Here is a 22,333-nt window from a genome sequence, read left to right as displayed (position 1 = left end):
CAAGAAAAAATTTATTGCTCTTCTTCTTTAAAATTATCGCATGTTCTCCTAACTTGATAATCAAGCTAGCAGAACACTAGATCAAAAATTTGATAAATCTTTTATAATTGAATGCCAAAGTATTCTTTGAATTAAATGCAAATTTAATGTTCCAAGAAAAAATTTATTGCTCTTCTTCTTTAAAAGTTATCGCATGTTCTGCCAACTTGATAATCAAGCAATACAACAGTAGTTCAAAAATTTGATAAATCATTTATAATTGAATGCCAAAGTATTCTCTGAATTAAATGCAAATTTAATGTTCCAAGAAAAAATGTAGTGCTCTTCTTCTTTAAGAGTTATCGCATGTTCTGCTAACTTGATAAAGAAGCTAGCAAAACAGTAGTTCAAAAATTGATAAATCATTTATAATTGAATGCCAAAGTATTATCTGAATTAAATGCAAATTGAATGTTCCAAGAAAAAATTGATTGCTCTTCTTCTTTAAAAGTTATCGAATGTTCTGCTAGCTTGATAATCAAGATAACAGAACAGTAATTCAAAAATTTGATAAATCATTTATAATTAAATGCCAAAGTATTCTCTGAATTAAATGCAAATTTAATGTTCCAAGAAAAAATTTATTTTTCTTTTTTTTAAGTTATCGCATGTTCTGCTAGCTTCTTTATCAAGTTATCAGAACATGCGATAACCTTTAAAGAGGAAGAGCAATAAATTTTTTCTTGGAACATTAAGTTAGCATTTAATTCAGAGAAGACTTTGGCATTCAATTATAAATGATATATCAAATTTTTGAACTAGTGTTCTGCTAGCTTGATTATAAGTTAGCAGAACATGCGATAACTTTTAAAGAAGAAGAGCAATAATTTTTTTCTTGAAACATTAAATTTGCATTTAATTCACAGAATACTTTGGCATTCAATTATAAATGTTTTATCAATTTTTGAACTACTTTTCTGCTAGCTTGATTATCAAGTTAGCAGAGCATGCGATAACTTTTAAAGAAAAAGAGCAATAAATTTTTTCTTGGAACATTAAATTAGCATTTAATTCAGAGAATACTTTGGCATTCAATTTTAAATTATTTATCAAATTTTTGAACTAGTGTTCTGCTAGCTTGATTATCAAGTTAGCAGATCATACGATAACTTTTAAAAGAAAAGAGCAATAATTTTTTTTTGGAACATTAAATTTGCATTTAATTTACGCTTAATTATGGTATAAGAATAACTGTGTTCTGATGACTTTGTTCTGCTAACTTGATGGACGTTGAGAATTCAATGGGACAAGACCGACTTAGCAGCTTAGCTCTACTTTCTATTGAAAGTGGGCGCCGTTCAAAGCATAATATAACGACTCTACCTTATCGATAATAAGTCTACGAGAAGTGCAGGGTACATTGAAGATGGAGTTACAAAAAAAATATGTATGTCTTTGTATTCACTTTATAATGCTCAAAAAATTACGGGATCTGGATTTCAATGCTTATTTTTTTTTATAATTCTCGTATCAAAGTTGCGCGTGAAGTTAGGCATTATCGATTTTGGGGGCGACCCGTTGAACGTGCCAAAAGGATCAACCCAGACTGTCCTAGACAACGTCATTGAAGAGTTTGCCGCGATGAAAGTAAGAAGGAAGGAGTTTTAATCTTGAAACTGTAGTAACTCTAATGTCAACAGATAATGTAATTTTATGGTAAATATATTGTAATCATGATTTCTATTTGTCTTCGATTTTTGAGTCTCATTATTTCTCATTTTGTACTTTAATAATTTATTGTAATCATGATTTCTATTTGTTAAAATAAAAGAAGCTATGTCTTCGATTTTTGCGTCTAATTATTCCTCATTTTGTACCTTAATAATTTAAACGCTTCTAAACTTACTGAATAACGCTTCAAAATGTAATAGACCTGGATCCCGAGTAGTACCAAAAAACGTTGATTTACAGCAGGCTGAAAATTTGTTAATAGCTTAACGGTGTCTAGTCGGACAAACTTTAATGTATGGTAACACTGGAACAAGGGAAGTTTTAATTGTGAAACAGTCAGATTACGAAAACGTCCCATGTATTTTTTCAGACAGAACATCCAATTGATTTGTTACCCTTTCATTAAACTCTCATGCAAAAATCAGACTGCTATTACTAACCAACATAATTCCTGTCATTTGACATGTTCTTCATGTTCCACTCATTAAAATGCCCAGTTGGTGATAAACACCAGTCTGATTTTTGCATAAGATTTTAATGAAATGGTAATAAATCAATTGGAAGTTCTGTCCGACAAAATACATGGAATGTTTTCGTAGTCTGACGTTCCAAATTTTTAACCTGTTCCACAATTAAAACTTCCCCAGTTCCAGTGTTCCCATACATCAAAGTCTGTCCGTTACTAGACACCGTCCAGCTATTAACAAATTTTTAGCTTGCTATTAATCAACTTTTTTTAGTACGCGGGATCCAGGTCTATAATAAGTGGTTTATAGAGTGTATGTTAAACTACGTTTCACTTTGTGTTTCAAGATATTTCAAACTAACAAAATTGAAATGGTAAAATAAATTATTACAATTAATAATAAAAATCTTTTGATAATAAAAACATATTTGTAAAAAGGCAAATTGCCTTTTACATTGTTCGGCTACACTATACGTTGTTCGGCTACACTGTATATTTGTAATCACTTTATACTGCCTATAGGCAATACAACGCGATTACAAACCTACATTGTAGCCGAACAATGTAATTAACATTATACTGTAACAATAAAACGAGCGATTCGTATTTATATACGACTTTATTAATTTATTTATACAAGTTTTCTTTACAAACTCTCGCTTAAAACTAAACTCTATTTACAAAATTCGCTCCTATATAAACACCAGCCGTTATTTATACATTGTAGCCGAACAATGTAATTAACATTATACTGTAACAATAAAACGAGCGATTCGTATTTATATACGACTTTATTAATTTATTTATACAAGTTTTCTTTACAAACTCTCGCTTAAAACTAAACTCTATTTACAAAATTCGCTCCTAAATAAACACCAGCCGTTATTTCTCGAAGATTCTGCCCTTCTCTAGTTATTGTCGCGACATTCGGAGAATTGCTCGTCTTCCGCCCCGCTGCATCGCGTCTTATCAAGAAAGATCGATGTGGATCTGCGTGTGTGGAGATGAGACCTGTTATACGAGGGTCGGTCAAAAGTAATCTTTTGTTACAATACTTTTTTTATGAAAACAGAAAATATGTTATATTGATTTTACTTGCACTTTTTTTTGTTTTGGTCAACTAAAATAACAATATGTAGGTACAAGAAACTTCGTCATGGAATGCATTAAAATGCGTTTTCAAGGGATTAAATATCAAACTTTTTTCGGACCCCCCTTCCGCTGTCGGATAAGCCCCCCCCCCCGAACTTAAGTCTGGTAACAAGTGTGTCAACGCATCAACAAGTAGTTCATCAGGCATTATCGTGATAATAAAAAAGTGGTGCAATAGGCGATAATGTAGACTAGCCCCTAGCTTTACACTATGTTTTCTGTATTTGTAAATTTTACATACCACGGATAGAAATTATTTCATAAATAAAAATAATTTCTATCCTTGTGGAATCGGTATTCACCTGAGGGACCGCAGACATTCGGATACAATAATTATTAGCGTCTGCTTGTCAAGACAATGAAATCAACTTTACTAAATAACAAGACCTTTACACATTACACACACACATTACGCTATAATCTGATTGCGAAATCAACAAGTGTACCATGCCAATGGCCTTAGTTGTATTTAATAAAATATATAAATTTATTTTTACTTTTCCATTTTTTTTTATAATTCTAATAATTTTGTTACGTTGATATTAGATCTTATTTTAGATATTCTTTTTTCGTTGTGTAACAACGTTGTGTTGTGGTTTAAAAAATATCTCAACATTAATTTTATTTGTTCTCTTTTAGGATGCAGGAAACTAATTTGTTAGATGTCATACAAGGAATTTTTCTTAAAAAATCATGAAGATGTTCAGTGAATCTACAACCAGAAGACTGTAAAAGTAAATGGGGTAAATTAGGTGTTCAAGGTCATGCGAGGTGCTCTAAGGTGTTTCTTAATAACCTGTTTACTTATAAATATAGGATTTTCTTATGAGGTAAGTACAAAATATATTACATAGTTTTGATATATGTACTCAGATTTGTTCAGATTGAATAATGATTAAAAAATGAGTTAAGAAATAATTATTTCTTAACTTATTTTTTATTCGTTTTAAGTTGGAAAAAGAGCGTTAGGTACTGCAGTTTGTTACTTTCATGCTTAGAAAGATTCTCAGTGTCATTTCTACCTTAGGAAAGATGTCTCCAATTTTGTTATTTTTTAAAAGGTGGTATATACCCAGAACACTTTTCTATGTACAATGCTTTAAGAGAGATTAAACAGTTTGTCGCTAAAGTCGACAGAATGTGATATTCTCGAAAACATAGATTTTGAATATGTATGTGATTAACGATTTTGCACCCCTGTTGAGCTGGCCCCCACTTGCAAAAATTAAAAACAAATAGCCCTGATTTATGAGCTATTTATGAGCTTTTATATTTCTCAAATTAAAAATTTTGAGCTCGTTACACTGAGCAGGAATTTAATATTATAGTGGGGAGGGGCTGACTCAGTCCTTCCACTACTTAAAAATAGGAATATTGATTCGATCTTTGCGGCAGAAATACGAGCTATTTATGAGCTTTCGAAGTGATATGGGTTTGATTTTGGAGCTCATCCCCTTCACACCCAAACAACCCTTTAATTGATTCAACTTAAGAGAAAAATGTTCGTAATTAATTCGTATAACGTATACACTCTAAGAATAAACTCTTAAATCACGCGCATTTCGATTATTGAGCTACAACCCCTTCGCAAGAAAACTACCCCATCTTCCCGCCTTAAGAGAGAATTGTACATAAAATAAATTAAATTAATTATTTGACGACTACATATCGTTTAATAATTTATGAGCTCGCAACATACGCGCATTTAGATCATTGAATTGCGATTTCTTTTGTATAGTGCAGTTATTGAAGGTAAAAATCAACTAGGAGCTTCGATTTCGGTGAACCTCCATGGATTTTCACGAAAATTAGTGAGTGGTTAGAGGATACTTCAAGAAACAAAAGTGACATAGTGCCACCTTGCGCTTTTACCCTGAGGGTGGATACCACCCCTTCTCGGGGGTGAACATTATTTTAATAAAAATAACTCCACAAATCGATCTTCTTCTAAAAGTGCCTATCTTCTGGAGATGTTGGCGACCACATTGACCCATCTTATTCTATTTACGGCAGCTCGAAATAGATCAGTTGACGTTAGACCAGTCCACTTCCTAAGATTGGCCAGCCAGGATATACGTCTACGTCCAGGGCCTCTCCTGCCCTCAATCTTGCCTTGTAGAATCAACTGCAGCAGTCGGTATTTTTCATTACGCATAATATGACCGAAGTAAGCCAATTTTCTGTTCTTTACGGCGTTAATTATTTCTTTGTCTTTTCTTAGCCTCTGGAGAATAGTTATATTAGTTGTGTGGTGTATATATGAGACCCTCAACATACGTCGGTAGCACCACATTTTAAACGCCTCTAACCGGTTTATGGCATCTTTTGTCAGGCTCCAGCTTTCAACTCCGTATAGGAGGACACTAAAGACGTAACATCTAAGAATTCTTATGCGTATATTGATACTTAAAGACAAGTTGCAGAGAATTTTCTTAAGACTGTTAAAAGAGCTTCTGGCTTTTTCAATACGAGTTTTTATTTCGTAGCTATGATCCCAAGTATCCTTAATGTTTCAGCCCAGGTAGCATATTTTCTGTACTCTCTCTAAGGGTGTATTGTTTACTGTAATTTGGGCGTTTGTGTTGGTGATTCTACTAATGATCATTATTTTTGTCTTCTTACAGTTTAGTTTTAGGCCGTATTTCTTACATGCTTCTACAACATTATCCATGATCCTTTGGAGCCCCTGCGCACTATCTGCTAGTAATACTGTATCGTCTGCATATCTAATATTATTTATAAGTTGTCCATTTACTGCAATACCATCTTCTGATTCGTCCAAGGCCTCTCTTAAGATGTTTTCAGAGTATATGTTAAATAATGCTGATGACAGTATGCAACTCTGTCTGACTCCTTTTTCGACTGTGAAGATTTCGGACAGTTCATTTTCGAATCGAACTGTTGCTTTTTGTTGGAGATATAAGTTTGAAACGAGTCTTATATCCTTACCATCGAGTCCTGATGTTTTTAGGATATCGATTAGTTTTCCATGTGGGACTTTATCAAATGCCTTCTCAAAATCTATGAAACATGCATACACATCGCAGTTGACATCCCTGGATCTCTATATTAGAACTTGCAAGCTGAAAAGTGCTTCCCTCGTTCCGAGTCCTGATCTGAATCCAAATTGAACTTCACTCAGCTGTTCTTCTAATTTGGTGTATATGCGCGAGTGAATGATAGTAAGAAGTACTTTAAGTACATGACTCATCAAACTAATTAATCGATGTTCTTCACATTTTCTAGCGTTGGCTTTTTTGAGAAGTGGAATGAATATTGATAGTAGCCAGTCTTTTGGTAAGTAACCAGTCTCGTATATGTTGTTGAATAACTTCGTAAGAGCTGTAATTTGTTGTGCCTATAATAGCTTTAAAATTTCACCATGCACCTCATCAGGTCCTGGTGATTTCCCATCTTTAATCCGCTTAATGGCCATAGTTACTTCTTCGTTTGTTATTTCTGGGCCGTAGGGAATGTCTATTTCATACGGACTTCGTGCAGCACCTTCGAATAATTCTTGCATATATTCTTTCCATCTTCTTAATTTATTTTCAATTGTAGTCAAAATGTGACCTTCGACGTCTACAACTATGCCTGTATTGCGTTGTTTTCTGATGTTCTTTACTTCTTTAATCTTTTTGTGCATATGGAAATCGTCATGTTTGCGTTGTAGTGTTTAAATTTCTTTACATTTCTCCATCAGCCATGCTTCTTTTGCCCCTTTTATTTCTCTTAGTATACTCTTATGCAACTTTTTGTATTCATTGCCATTTCTACCTTTTAATTTGATTCGCTCTTCCATCATCTGCAATATCTTATCTGTCATCCATTCTTGCTTCTTTTCTCTTTTTGATTTAAGATATTCATGCGAAAGTGTGTTAATAGATGTCTTCATTTTGTTCCATTGTTCTTCTATGCCACTAGGAGCGTCTTCAACTATTTTCGCAAAATTCTTATTAATCTCTGTTTTTACTTTTTCCTGGATGTTATTTTCTTTCAGTAGTTTTATATCTATCTTGGGTCTCATTTTCTTATGAATTATTTTGAGTCGTATGTTGATATTTGCAACTAACAGACTATGATCTGAGAAGACATCGGCGACTGGATATGTTTTTGTTGAGGTGACAGAATTTCTAAACCTTTTGCTTATGTTGATAAAATCAATTTGGTTTCTTATGATTTTCCCTGGGGTATCACCGGGTACTTTCCATGTACAAATCCTTCTTGGATGTAATTTAAAAAATGTGTTTATTACAACCATATCCGTCTCTTGGCAGAATTGTATCAGTCTTTCTTCTCTTTCGTTTCTTTTGCCAAGACCATATTATGACCCCACAACATTCTCGACTGTACCTTGTCCTATTTTGACGTTGAAATCGCCCATGATGATAGTTATCTCATAATCTCATGTTTTTTTTGTCAGCTTTAGAGAGTTTTTTAGAGTCTGGTAGAAATTTTCTATTTCTTCTTCAGTTGATTCGGATGTCGGTGCGTAGACCTGAATGATATTTATATTAGAGGGACTTGAATTAATCTTCAATAGCATAACTCTGTCTGATATGGGCGTAAATTCTATTACTGCTTTGGCTATTTCCCTTTTTACTATCATCGCTACGCCATTTCTGTTTCTTGTTGTGTCATCTCCCGAATAATAGGTATGGTATTCACCTATAATTTGTATGCCAGAATTTGGCCATCGAACTTCACTGCATCCTAAAATATCTATGTTTAGGCGAGTCATTTCTTGAATAATATTTGCTGCCTTGCCTGCTTGATACATGCTTCCAATGTTCCACGTACCGATCTTTTTCACTTTTGGGACATTATTGGCTGACCGGGGGATTCTTAGCACCTTCTCCCCACTTAAGGGTTGCCCGGGGCTGAGGGCGGTTTGTTTTGGGTTTTCAGCCATTGTGGTGTCCTGGGGATATCCTTATGGATCTTTAATGTGGTAGTCATCCCTTGGCTTTCCACATCTCAATGCCGTTGGCTAATTTAGCTCATCCGTCTTCGGAGTCAATTTCCCAGCTCCAGGGCAATGAAGTGCCCTACCAAATGTCGGTTTTTCCACCCGTAGCTGTTGACCAACAAATGGGAGATTACTTATACCGGTAATCGTTCGGTTAGTAGAGGGTGTAATAGAAGGAAATATAGTGACCCGTCTGCCTTCGGAAACCTAATCGCCATTCGGGGTCGGAAGAAGCAAGAGTTAGCCAAGAGAGGCTGATAGGAAAGATTGAAAGACATTTCACTCAAGACAAGTTGAAAGAGAGTAAAATGTGAAGGCCCTTATGATCCGCCAGGTGCGTTTCATAAACGTATGAGTATTAATACATTTTGTGTTCCCGCTCATACTTCGGGGTGTTGACTACAGACTGTATAGCTCGTCCAGCATGCCATAGCCTGGAGGATGGGGTACACGACATTTTTACAATGTAGATACTCCAACTCCACGGCCTGACCACAAATCGATAGAGGGACAAATTCTAAGCAAAATTTGTTATATAAAGGTATTGAAATAAATCAGTAGTTTTTGAGTTATTAAAGATCAAGGATCTTAATTTTCGTGAAAAAAGTGCATGTTAAAGGGGTTTTTGATAAATAACTAAGTCTTTACCAAACAATTTTCATTACCAAGATTAAAGCTAATAAAAGAAAGAATAAACTCCTTACTTGAAAAACGTTTTAATATTAATTAGTGAGTTAATTGAATGCATATTTTTTCGGCTAGTACCGAAAATCACAATTCACAGGTAAGTATTCAAGCTTAAATAACGGGAAAACGATGCATTCTATTTACTTGACACTACTATACTACTAAATACTTGTCAAAGTCCTTTGCAAAGAAATACCTATCAAATGAGCTCCAAAATAAGTTGATAACGTCGAAAATACTTCAAAAATATTTCCAAGAAAATTATATTTTTTTTAGAATAACTTGGTAAATTTTTATTCGTAATATAATAAAGAATGGCGGTACAGAGCCCAATTTGAAAAATATATTAATATGTGGAAATTACTCTGTAATTAAATACAATATTAAAAAAGCGAGCCTGTACCGCCATTAAGAAGAACAAAAAAATACACTTTCTTCAAATAAACTTTTTTATCCGATGCCTAGATTTTGTGTCATTTTGGAACTACTAAAATGTTTTATTTCATTAGTAGTTCCAAAGTGAGACAAAATCTAGGCATCAGATAAAAAAGTTTATTAGAAGAAAGTGTATTTATTTGTTCTTCTTAATGGCGGTACAGGCTCGTTTTTTTAATATTGTATTTAATTACAGAGTAATTTCCACATATTAATATATTTTTCAAATTGGGCTCTGTACCGCCATTCTTTATTATATTACGAATACGTGTTCCAAATATCTCGAAAAAATATTCAAAATTACAGCCGCAATCTTGGAACGCGTTTTCGCTACCTGTTGATCGCTACTGTTTCCTCTTAACATCAGTAATTACAAACAGTTGCCACAAAAATCATTTTTAAATCAAATTTATTAACGCAAAAAGAAGAATGTATGTAATTTATTTAAATAAAAATTCAGTGTACTGCTGTGAGAAACTAAAAAAAATGTTTATTTCACAAATCAACGTTTCTATTCGCTTAAGTTAAATGTCAATCACCCTCCCACCTGCCCTTGGCAGTTTGAACATTTAATTTAAGCGAAAATAAATGTTTATTTGCGAAATAAACATTTCTTTTCGATTTTCTGACCGCAGTAAAATGTATTTTGAGTTAAATAAATTACATAAATTCTTCTTTTTGCTTCAATTCATTTATTTCAAAAATTATTTTTGGCCACTATAAATAATGATTTAATGTTTATATTACTGAATAGAGAATTGAATGAGCTTTTAAATGAGCTACTACACGACCCCTATTCCCATTTAAAAAATCATTGATTACGTCATCACGCCCAGATGGATGGCGTCAATGGTATAAAATATATAACAAAAAATAATAATTTAAAAATAAAAACTGACCTGTTTCGGGATTTTTCTCCAAAATCCTCCATTTTAGACAAAATAAATTTATTCCATAATTGTGCCACTCTCTGCATATGTGTTGGACATTACATGATCAGTTTTAGCGTAATGAAGTAATCGACGATTTTTTTAAATACAAACCGAGGGTCATGGGATACCTCATTTGAAAGGTTTTCTAATCGGCTTTGCAACGATGTATTATTCGAATTTTTATTTATACTACCCGCAATTTACTGACTCGAGATTTCTAACGTCAGAGCATTGCCAAAACATTAGAATATGAGTTTTCATCATGGTCATTTCGTGGGCTTACAACCAAAAGGCACCAAGTCAAATGAAATGTGAAAAATAATTAAGTCCTTTTAATGCTATTTGGTTGGACAAATAGTAACAAAACTGACTTAATGCTATTTATTAATGAAATTTACCAATAAAAATAAACAATTCTGACTTACTGAGTTTTACTGTATAAAAGAGCATGAAGAACTATATGACTTAAAGTAATAAAACCATTTTCGCCGATTTCTGACTTTTGTGTTTTGGTTGTAAGCCCACGATCTTAAGTGTACAGTGAGAAGCTAGGCATCATTATGTGTCAGAAATATTTTTCTTTGTGCTTTTCTATCGTACAAATAATATCTACAATTCTTTTATCTAATTAAGAGTAAGAATTATCTTGAGGAGATTTCCATGTGTATGTGTATAGACGTATTTTATGTAAATCATAATAGGTGTTCCTAATGGTTAGATTTTGTTCTTGAATCTTGAATTTAAAGCAAAACTGGTATTGCTCAATATCTCCCCAATTTTCGACAACAATAAGAGTAAGAAATAAAATGGTATCAAATGAGATTCGCTACAATTTCTATCTTGCAAATTATTTAACTATCTCGTCTAACTTTACACGACATGAATGTACCTATAAATATAAAGAGAAGTATAAATAATTACAATTTTGATTTCTATTTTTTTTTGCTACAATCAATATTTATGATTAATTATTTATATGGGAAATAAGCCACAATTAAAATGAAAAAAATAATTTTATTAACGTTTCGACGCCCAAATCGGGTGCCGTTGTCAAAATACAAAATATTACTAAAATAAACAAAAGTGTTGTTGCTAAGCAAAAAAATTCTTCTAATAATTTATTTAATCTCACTCATTTATATTGGCAATTCAGACATATATTATACATTTTAAAGTAGAAGACTTTAAAATGATATTGCCAATATTTATGAGTTGCGTTCCTGGGACGACTTACTGAAAGATAGTTCATTCGATTACATGAAATCAACCCCAACTCAAGAATATCCGTCATAAAAAATTATAGCATGTGATCTGTCTTTAAAAAGACAACCAAATGCAACGACAGTAAAATTCTCGCGTTAGAGACTTCATAGTAAATCACAAGGGAAAACCAGGAAAAACCCTGTGATACTATCCCGACATCGTAAGTATTTGGTCTTACATTAATTTACTCTCAAAAAATAATACCAAATTCTGACTTGTAACATGTTTAAATTATAAACAATATTAATAATATTAGATATATAAGTAATACTAAAATATAAAATATGTACTAGCTCGTATTATTGACTTACTAATCTTGGTATTTTCTTTCTATTGACTTCCTCTTTCAGTATGGGTAACCACATCCTACTGCATTCTACCGAGGAATTTGCGACACAATTGGTTTCATTTAGCATAATTAGAGCCGCTTCTTTGATTTTTCTCTTTTTACTATCTGATTCTTTCAGGACTATACTTGAATTGTTAACAATTGTTAAAAATTGTTAAAAAACAATTGTTAACATCTGTTTTATTAAAAAATGATTATCCTTTATCGTTTATAAATAAGGAGTTGTCAAGATTGGATCGAATGGAACAGAACAACTTAGAACGGGATCCTACAACATTCACCAGAAATAATACGAGGAAAATATCAATACCATATATAAAAGGACTATCCGAGAAGCTTAAAACAATAGGAAATAAATTCAACATTTCAACAACATTCAAAACAACAAACACATTGAGATCTATTCCATCTAAAACTAAACCTAACAATGATCAAGAAAGAACAAAGAATTGCATTTATAAAATACGTTGTGAATGCGAACAATTTTAGTTAGGTGAGACATCAAGACCATTAGACGTTAGAATAAGTGAACATCAATCTTATATTAAAAATAGAGAATTTGAGAGATCTCAAATATGTCAACACGCATGGGATAATGAACATAGAGTTCAGTGGAGAGATTCAAGTATAGTCCTGAAAGAATCAGATAGTAAAAAGAGAAAAATCAAAGAAGCGGCTCTAATTATGCTAAATGAAACCAATTGTGTCGCAAATTCCTCGGTAGAATGCAGTAGGATGTGGTTACCCATACTGAAAGAGGAAGTCAATAGAAAGAAAATACCAAGATTAGTAAGTCAATAATACGAGCTAGTACATATTTTATATTTTAGTATTACTTATATATCTAATATTATTAATATTGTTTATAATTTAAACCTGTTACAAGTCAGAATTTGGTATTATTTTTTGAGAGTAAATTAATGTAAGACCAAATACTTACGATGTCGGGATAGTATCACAGGGTTTTTCCTGGTTTTCCCTTGTGATTTACTATGAAGTCTCTAATGCGAGAATTTTACTGTCGTTGCATTTGGTTGTCTTTTTAAAGACAGATCACATGCTATAATTTTTTATGACGGATATTCTTGAGTTGGGGTTGATTTCATGTAATCGAATGAACTATCTTTCAGTAAGTCGTCCCAGGAACGCAACTCATAAATATTGGCAATATCATTTTAAAGTCTTCTACTTTAAAATGTATAATATATGTCTGAATTGCCAATATAAATGAGTGAGATTAAATAAATTATTAGAAGAATTTTTTTGCTTAGCAACAACACTTTTGTTTATTTTAGTAATATTTTGTATTTTGACAACGGCACCCGATTTGGGCGTCGAAACGTTAATAAAATTATTTTTTTCATTTTAATTGTGGCTTATTTTCCATATAAATAATTAATCATAAAAATGCCACAAGGAAATAGCTTCAGAACAACATCAATATTTAAGCTTAATTAATTCGTAGGTTCGTTCCTGTTTATGGCCTGCTGCTGAAGATGTCAGTGTCCAAGGTTCCTTAATCGGTTGCACCTCATTAGACTTGTCATAGGCGTAGGACCTTAAATATTGATTGTATTATAAACAATCAAAGAAATCAAAATTGTATTAAATATAATTCTCTCAAATTTTTTACAATTATGTCGCAAAGTTAATAACAAACGAGATAATTCAATAATTATTATATTTAGTCACTATTTTTACCTTTAACTCGGAAAATATTGACCTCATCCAAAAAAATTACAAAAACTAAATTTTGGGAAATCGCAATTTTAACAATTTCAGTCAACAAGGTCATTCTCTTTTAAAATCAAGATGGCGGCTAACGCAACGGCGGAATTCAGTCGCGATTTTAAATTTTTACTAGTATTGACCCCCCCCCCTAAAGGTAAGATTAATAAAATTTGGGTTAGCTCGCCATGCAAGGTTAGGCCTTTTTTTCGTCTAACCCGATTAGACTATGATAATTGATAGCCTACTATCGAATATGTTCTGAAAATTCCCCTTATTATATTAAATATAATAACATCAACTGTGTGGTATAATTTTATTATGTTGGGGAGAAAGTAATTTTGTAATTACCGTGGTCATTTTATTTATATTACCATGACAATGTCATATGACAACTACTTAAAATTTCCTGAAAAACTTCCCACGTACTGTACATAATAATATCAACTAAGTAGGTAGTAGGTATAATTTATAATTTTATTATCTAGGAAAAAGTACACAGTCGCCCCCTAGCATAATTAGACTTTCATAAAAATATAATAAACAAATAAAAACACACTGTAACTATTTTGTATCCACTAGTTAATCGATAAGTTGTTATTGTCATAAAACTATATTTATGTTGGTTTTCTTATTTAAATTCAATAAATTATGCATAATATTGTGGCATATTGATTTGTAGTTAAATTGATTGTAATACATGACATTCTTTATGAGTAAATAAAAGGACACGCTATAAAGTTTCATGATTTTTTAATGTCTTGTTTAAATGCCCCTCTTATAAACCTCTTAAATGGGAAGAACCCTCCGTCAACTACTAGTGAGATGCAAGGAAGTGAACACAGAATCCAAATATATGACAGATTAGTACCAATAGCTACTTAAAACGTATATAGCTTATTCATCATCATCATCATTTTGGTGCTACAGCCCTTAGAGGGCCTCGACCTTCTCAAGCTTTCTACGCTATTCTGTTCTGTCCCTTGCTTGCATTTTCCAGTTGCCGACTCCGATCTTCTCGGCATCCTGTGTTATCCCGTCCATCCACCTCAGCTTTGGTCTACCCCTTCTTTTCATTCCCACGGGTTGCGCTGTTAGAATCTTTTTTATCATGTTCGATTCAGGGGCCCGGGCTACATGTCCTGCCCACTGCAGGCGGTTTCGCTTAATTATAGTGATTATTTCATTCATAGGAGATTCTGACCAATAGAAAGCTACAGAAATCTGAATTAAATCGATAATTTTTGATAATCTCCCGTCGTTAAGTATATTACGTCAGATGCCCTTCGTTGCTACGAAAAAATACATTCAGTGACATTAATGACAATTAATGTTTTAAAAATTATAAAAGTGATGACTTTCAATCGTCAAATATTTATAAAAACTGTGTGTTTAATAGTACTTACATAAATAAATTACAATAAAATTTTGGTTTTGAACAGTTTTATTCATGAAATAATCGCAACAAATTGCACTCGACCTCTGAAATTAATATAGAATTTTTGCTCTCGTGACACTTTGACATAATTTCACTCGCCTTCGGCTCGTGAAATTAAAACTGTCAAAGTGTCACTCGGGAAAAATTCAATAATTTCAGAGCTCTTGTGCAATTACTACTGATTATTTCATTCATAGGAGATTCTGACCAATAGAAAGCTACAGAAATCTGAATTAAATTGATAATTTTTGATAATCTCCCGTCGTTAAGTATATTACGTCAGATGCCCTTTGTTGTTACGAAAAAATACATTCAGTGACATTAAGGCTATGGGTACATAATTCGCAAATATTTTACGGCTATCCCTACCTTTTCTGTCTTTACATGGCAAATTACGTGAAGTAAAATTCACACTGGTATGGATATGTACATATTACTAGAATGTCATTCTAATTGACAATGTCATAACTAGCTTAAAGAGATGGCTTTTGAATGTTCTTGGATAACTGTTATTTTTTGTATAATTGCAAATTATTAATTCAGTTAATAAATGTGATTATTTCATTTATAGGAGATTCTGACCAATAGAAAGCTACAGAAATCTGAATTAAATCGATAATTTTTGATAATCTCCCGTCGTTAAGTATATTACGTCAGATGCCCTTCGTTGCTACGAAAAAATACATTCAGTGACATTAATGACAATTAATGTTTTAAAAATTATAAGATGACTTTCAATCGTCAAATATTTATAAAAACTGTGTGTTTAATGGTACTTACATAAATAAATTACAATAAAATTTTGGTTTTGAACAGTTTTATTCATGAAATAATCGCAACAAATTGCACTCGACCTCTGAAATTAATATAGAATTTTTGCTCTCGTGACACTTTGACATAATTTCACTCGCCTTCAGCTCGTGAAATTAAAACTGTCAAAGTGTCACTCGGGAAAAATTCAATAATTTCAGAGCTCTTGTGCAATTACTACTGATAATTTTTTCACTAGCTATGTATTCAGTGATTGTAATAATTTATATGTACCTACAACACAAACTAATACTCAATCGAGAAAAGAGGAAAAGTTTTAAAGCGTTGATTGAGGTATTGGAGTTAATCCTCCAATACCTCAATCAACGGTTAATGTGATTTTTTAATAATATATTGTTACTATGGAACGCTTACAATTTTGAACATCTCTAACAACAAAATACTTGGAACACAGAATATATCTTGATGTATTCTCTGCTTCTATCTTCCATAAATAATACACAATAAATAACTTTTTATAAAGTTCACCTTTTAAATCAATTATTTATCAAATACTCTATATATGAATATTATTTAACCAACAACTAAAAATATTCCCGATTCATATCAAATAATTATTTAAAATTGTCACTGATTGTCAGTGTCTGACTGACAATATTCTATTCGACTAAGTGCGTTTTATGACAAAGATAGATTTGGAAAATATTACCACGGACATTGTGTTCATTTTTTTCGAATCCTGAAAAACCAATAAATATTTTTGAAAATTTTAAATGCAGAGTGAAAGACTAAATTATTACCGAGGGCCGAAAGTCCCTTAGAATAAATAAAAAGTTTATTTTGAATGAGATATTTGAAATTAAAAATAACACTAACTTTTCTCTTAGTTTTTCACCCCTGTAACTTATTAAAATAAACATTACAGAAGTTCTCAGGGGCTTTCGGCCCTCGCTAATAACGTAATCTTTCATTCTGCGTTTAAATTTTTTAAAAATACTTATTAGTTTTCTCAGGATTCGAAAAAAATGAATCTTCATTTGAATAGCATTGCAGCCGAAAAAACGTACCGATCCTCTTAATGACAATTAATGTTTTAAAAATTATAAAAGTGATGACTTTCAATCGTCAAATATTTATAAAACCTGTGTGTTTAATGGTAATTACATAAATAAAATTTTGGTTTTGAACAGCTTTATTCATGAAATAATCGCAACAAATTGCACTCGACCTCTGAAATTAATATAGAATTTTTGCTCTCGTGACACTTTGACATAATTTCACTCGCCTTCGGCTCGTGAAATTAAAACTGTCAAAGTGTCACTCGGGAAAAATTCATTAATTTCAGAGCTCTTGTGCAATTACTACTGAAAATATCTTTTCCACCAAACGTATGCTTGTAGATATTCTGAAGTTCAAAGTTATATCTACGCCTCCATATTCCGTTCTCACAGACCGCTCTGAATATCTTACGTAGCACCTTTCTTTCAAAAATCGACAGAGCGGATTCATCTGTTTTAGTTAGCGTCCATGCCTCTGATCCATATGTGAGAACGGGGACTATCAATGTTCTATACAGCCTTATACGAGTTTTTTGAGACATACGTTTGTTAGCTAAGTACTTTGATAGACTATGATAACACTTGTTTGCAATTATTATTAGTCTTTTTATTTCCTCTAATGTGTTATTATTGGGGTTAACCGATGTCCCTAGATATATGAACTCTTTGACCGCTTCGAAGTTTTGGTCATTGATGATTAGATCTGCGTCAACATTTCCAGCTCTTGTGTTTGTGTTAGTCGCCATGAATTTTGTTTTATTTCGATTTATATGTAACCCCATTCGTTCTGCTGCTGCTACTAGCTCGGTTAGGATTTCCGCAGTTCTCGCTCTGGTTCTTGTTATAATGTCCACGTCGTCTGCATATGCTAGAATTTGGACAGATCTATTGAATATTGTTATCTATATTAGCGTCTTGTACGACTTTTTCTAATGCTACATTAAAAAGTTGACACGCCAGCGCATCTCCCTGCCTTAACCCCCTATGTATTTCAAATGGGGTTGACGAGTCGTTTTGAATTTTTACTGCTGATATCATCTTCGCCATTGTCACTTTTATCATACATATGAGTTTTTTTAGGATTCCTAACTCATTCATAGCGTTGTAGAGACTTGGTCTTAATACACTGTCATAAGCAGCTTTAAAATCGACAAAAATATGGTACATATCTATGTTAAACTCTTGCGCTTTTTCCAGGATCTGTCGTAGTGTAAAGATCTGGTTAATAGTTGAACGTCCACGCCTAAATCCTGCCTGATATTCTCCTAGAAACGTTTCGGTATAAGGCTTCAATCTCTCGTGCAAAATGTTTGACAATTTTTTGTATGCTGTATTTAGGAGAGTTATTCCGCGGTAATTATTGCATTCCAGTTGGTTTCCCTTTTTGTGTAACGGGCATATTAACCCTAAGCTCCATTCTTCAGGCATTTTCTCCTCAGACCAAATTTTACAGACAATTTCTCGCATCACCTTGGTGAGCTGCTCTCCACCGTGCTTAAATAACTCTGCTGGGATGCCATCGCTGCCTGGGGATTTGTGGTTTCTTAGTTTTTCTATAGATATTTTCACTTCTTCTACCGAGGGGGGTTCCACGAGTTCCTCATTTCGGTATTCCAGCTCTATATTGTTAGTAGGTTCCCCTTCCAGTAACTCTCGAAAGTGCTCTACCCATCGTAACAGAATATCCTCTTTGTTGGTAAGTAAGTTACCTTCCTTATCATTACAATAGTTGATTCTCGGTTTGAATTCTTTTCTAATAATATTTATTTGATGATAGAACTTTCTTGTTTCTCCGTGACTCATATGACTTTCGAGCCGTTCTAATATGTCATTTTCCGAGTCTCGTTTCTCTTTTCGGTGTATGCGTTTTTCCTCTCTCCTTAAGTTTTTGTATCTATCTATTGTTGTCCTAGTTTTCCGCTGTTGCATGGTCCTAAATGCCTCGTTCTTCTCATCTGTTATTTTTTTGCAGTCTTGGTCGAACCAGTCGTATTTAAATTCAATAAATTATGCATAATATTTTGGCATATTGATTTGTAGCTAAATTGATTGTTATAGATGACATTCTTTATGAGTAAATAAAAGGACACGCTATAAAGTTTCATGATTTTTAATGTCTTGTTTAAATGCCCCTCTTATAAACCTCTTAAATGGGAAGAACCCTCCGTCAACTACTAGTGAGATGCAAGGAAGTGAACACAGAATCCAAATATATGACAGATTAGTACCAATCGCTACTTAAAACGTATGTAGCTTATTAATGTCCGGAAAACTGACAACAACTGAAGCTGAGATGAAAATAATGAAAATAGACATCTATAAAAGTAAGATGACCTGGTTCAGGAAAACAAAAATCAAAAGATGGATACGTCTATTATTCAGGAGGAACCGACCCATAACATCAATATGGAACGGTACTTCTATATTAGTATTGGACAAAATTGTGCAATCAGTCACAGACTTCATACCTTTAAATGATAAAGTACCAATGATAAAACTACGAACAAGCCATAGAAACCTAAATAACATTCAGGTCTATACACCAACAAGTCAGAGGAAGAAATCGAAAAGTTTTGTAACCACCTAGATGAAATAATGCGACTGACAAAAAGAAGCGAGATAACGATGATCATGGGTGACTTTAACTTTAACGCCAGTCATGATGCTGAAGGAGACAACACAAGGAGGCATACGGTCTCGGCGTCAGAAACAATAGATGGAGACAGACTTGTATAGTTCTGCATAGAGAACCCCCTATTAATAGCCAACACTTTCTTCAAACAACATCCCAGAAAGGTACACACCACATCACTTCTAGAAAAAAAAAAGATAGAATTGTTAGGAATCAAATTGTCTTCACTTTGCTTGATAACAACTTTAAGAACTACACAAAATTTAACAAAACATATCCTGGAGTTGACATGCAGAGCAATCACAATCCAGTTATAACCGATTTTAGACTAAAAAGATTTTTGAATGTTAAAAGGATAAAAGTGACAAGAAAAGTAGACATCTTACAACTGAAGAACCCAGAAAGGAGAAAAGAAATAAGTATCAAAATTGAGAAAGAAATAGAAACGATAGAGAACTTGGTACAGACAGGCGTTGAAGTAACATGGACTGCTCTAAAAACGAAAATAACAAATATACAAGAAGAAGACATCGGGTTTACGAAAAACAACAGAAAGCAAGATAGATAACGCAAGAGATCATGGACGTCATGGACGTAAGACAAAAACATAAAACAAACCCAATAGAGTACAAACTAATAAATAAAATCATTAGAAAAAAGTGCAGAGATGCGAAACAAAACTAGAAGTCAACAAAATGGGTAGACACAGGAAAAAACAGATAGACAAAAAACAATATTAAAATAAAAATATCGAAATAATTATAGGTACAAAAGGCAAACTGGAAAGATGGAATGAATGCATCCAGACACTTTTTGGTGACGTTAGTCCTTGTTCTCCACCATCCACAGATATGATAATCGAATAAATGAAAAAGACCCATAAATAACCAAAGAAGAAGTGATTCATCCAGTAAACGCTCAGAAAAACGGAAAATTTACTGGTTCCGACAATATAAATGTCCTTTAAGTACTTAATTAATAATACTTAATTTAGAAGTAATTTAATTAAAATTAATTAAATTAATTTAAATAAATTAATTGCAAACAAGAAAAGTAAAAGCCTATATTACAATCACAATCAAGATGCACTAGAAATAAATACACCAAGTCACGTAAACTGTTCGAAGAAGCACTCCTGAATCATGATTTACAATGTATAAACTTTGTAAATCATCATTTGGCATTTACAATGTATATACATTGTAAATCATAATTAAACAATGCTCCTTGTAACAGTTAACGTGTCTTGGTTTGTTTATTTCTAGTGCATCTTGATTGCGAATATAGTATAGACTCGATAACAGCACTACTCAATAAAATATATGATGCAGGTAAAATACCACCAGATTGTCTAAAATCAACATTTGTAATTCAAATGTAATCAAAATTTGTAATCAAAATTTGTAATATTACCCAAAAAAACCCAATTCTTTACAATGCGATGACTATAGAATATTAAGCTTGATGTCTATTATCCTTAAAACTTTCCGCAAAATCATCCATACACGAATTTACAAGAAGTGTAAGTTTCAGATGAGTAACATTCAATTTTGAATTCCAAAAGGATTAGGAACACGAGATGTTCTTTTTGTCTTCAATGTGTTAATACAACAATGCAGAGATATACATGTAGATGTATCCTCCTCCTCTATCTCTTCTCCTTCGTAAGAATGTAGTGGCGTCATGTAATTTGTTTGACTATTTTTGTCCAATTATGTCTCTCCTCTGCGTGTTGTTTTGCTTCGGAGAATGAGTAACCAGCCATGTTCTTTATTTGATCCGACCATCGTGCTGGACATCTTCCTCTGGTTTGTTTACCCGCTACTTTTCCTTCAACTATCATTCGTTCCATGCATTGTCTTCTTCTAGTTATATGTCCAAAATATCGTAGATGTATATTCTTGTTTTATTGCTTATCGAAAAGCATTTGCAAATTATCTCAGAACTATATTGGCACCAAACGGCAACAATTGAAATAGAGCACACAACATTAAAAGACATACGAATCCGACGAGAACTACAACAGGGTTGAGTCTTATCACCGCTGTTCAAAAACGTTCAATCAGTACATGTGGACAGTTCTGATATAATGAACTGAAACTTGGGCTTTTAACAACAGCGTAGTCCATAAACTTCAAGTGACTCAGAGAGCTATGGAACGGATAATGCTCAACACTAAGCTCAGTGATCTCAAGTCCAATGAAGAGCTAAGAAGACGATCAAAAATGGAACTGGGCAGGACACATAGGAAGAATGGAAGACAACCGTTTTGACAAAGCGAATTCCCGAGTGGCGACCAAGGGCAAGCAAAAGAAGTAGAGGCAGACCTCAAACAAGATGGACTGATGACATCGAACGAGGTCCAAAGTGGAATGTACGTGAGGCGGCGTACCTCAAGTACAGTGATGATACTGTCCTAATAGCAACACAGCAACCTAGCAACACATAAAAACTACAAAATATAATAAATACGGCAGAGAATTTTTTTTGCAGACCAGTTTTATTATTTTGCTTAATAGTAATAATCTATAGAGCTCCTTCCAATGATTTGTTGTTTTTTATAAATTTGTTAAAAGAACAAAGAAGAACAGTTTACAAAGGTCGTCAGAAAGTACGTTTGAAAGTGGCAGAGAAATTCTTTGAGGACTTATCGTCCTATTAGAGGTAATACTCACACTCACTAAGTACACTTTCAGAAAGTGGAGAAAAATCGATTTAAAGGTACAATTGTTTTTTAAATTCA

At 32.9% G+C, this 22,333-nt stretch overlaps 1 protein-coding gene across 1 annotated transcript in view; it reads left to right on the top strand.

The window, feature by feature from the left end:
- The window catches only part of LOC114330753 (A disintegrin and metalloproteinase with thrombospondin motifs adt-1-like), a 385,883-nt gene that overhangs the window by 106,132 nt on the left and 257,418 nt on the right, over positions 1-22,333 (top strand). The window contains exon 2 of the mRNA XM_050656578.1: positions 3,968-4,158. Within this exon, the coding sequence (XP_050512535.1) occupies positions 4,093-4,158 (66 nt within the window). The 5' untranslated portion in view covers positions 3,968-4,092. The remainder of the gene's footprint in view (positions 1-3,967; positions 4,159-22,333) is intronic.

Source organism: Diabrotica virgifera, chromosome 7 (genome assembly GCF_917563875.1).
Source record: "Diabrotica virgifera virgifera chromosome 7, PGI_DIABVI_V3a".
NCBI classification, from domain to species: Eukaryota; Metazoa; Arthropoda; class Insecta; order Coleoptera; family Chrysomelidae; genus Diabrotica; species Diabrotica virgifera.
Note: the sequence above shows the minus strand (reverse complement) of the source record. Positions and strands in the feature narration are given on the sequence as shown.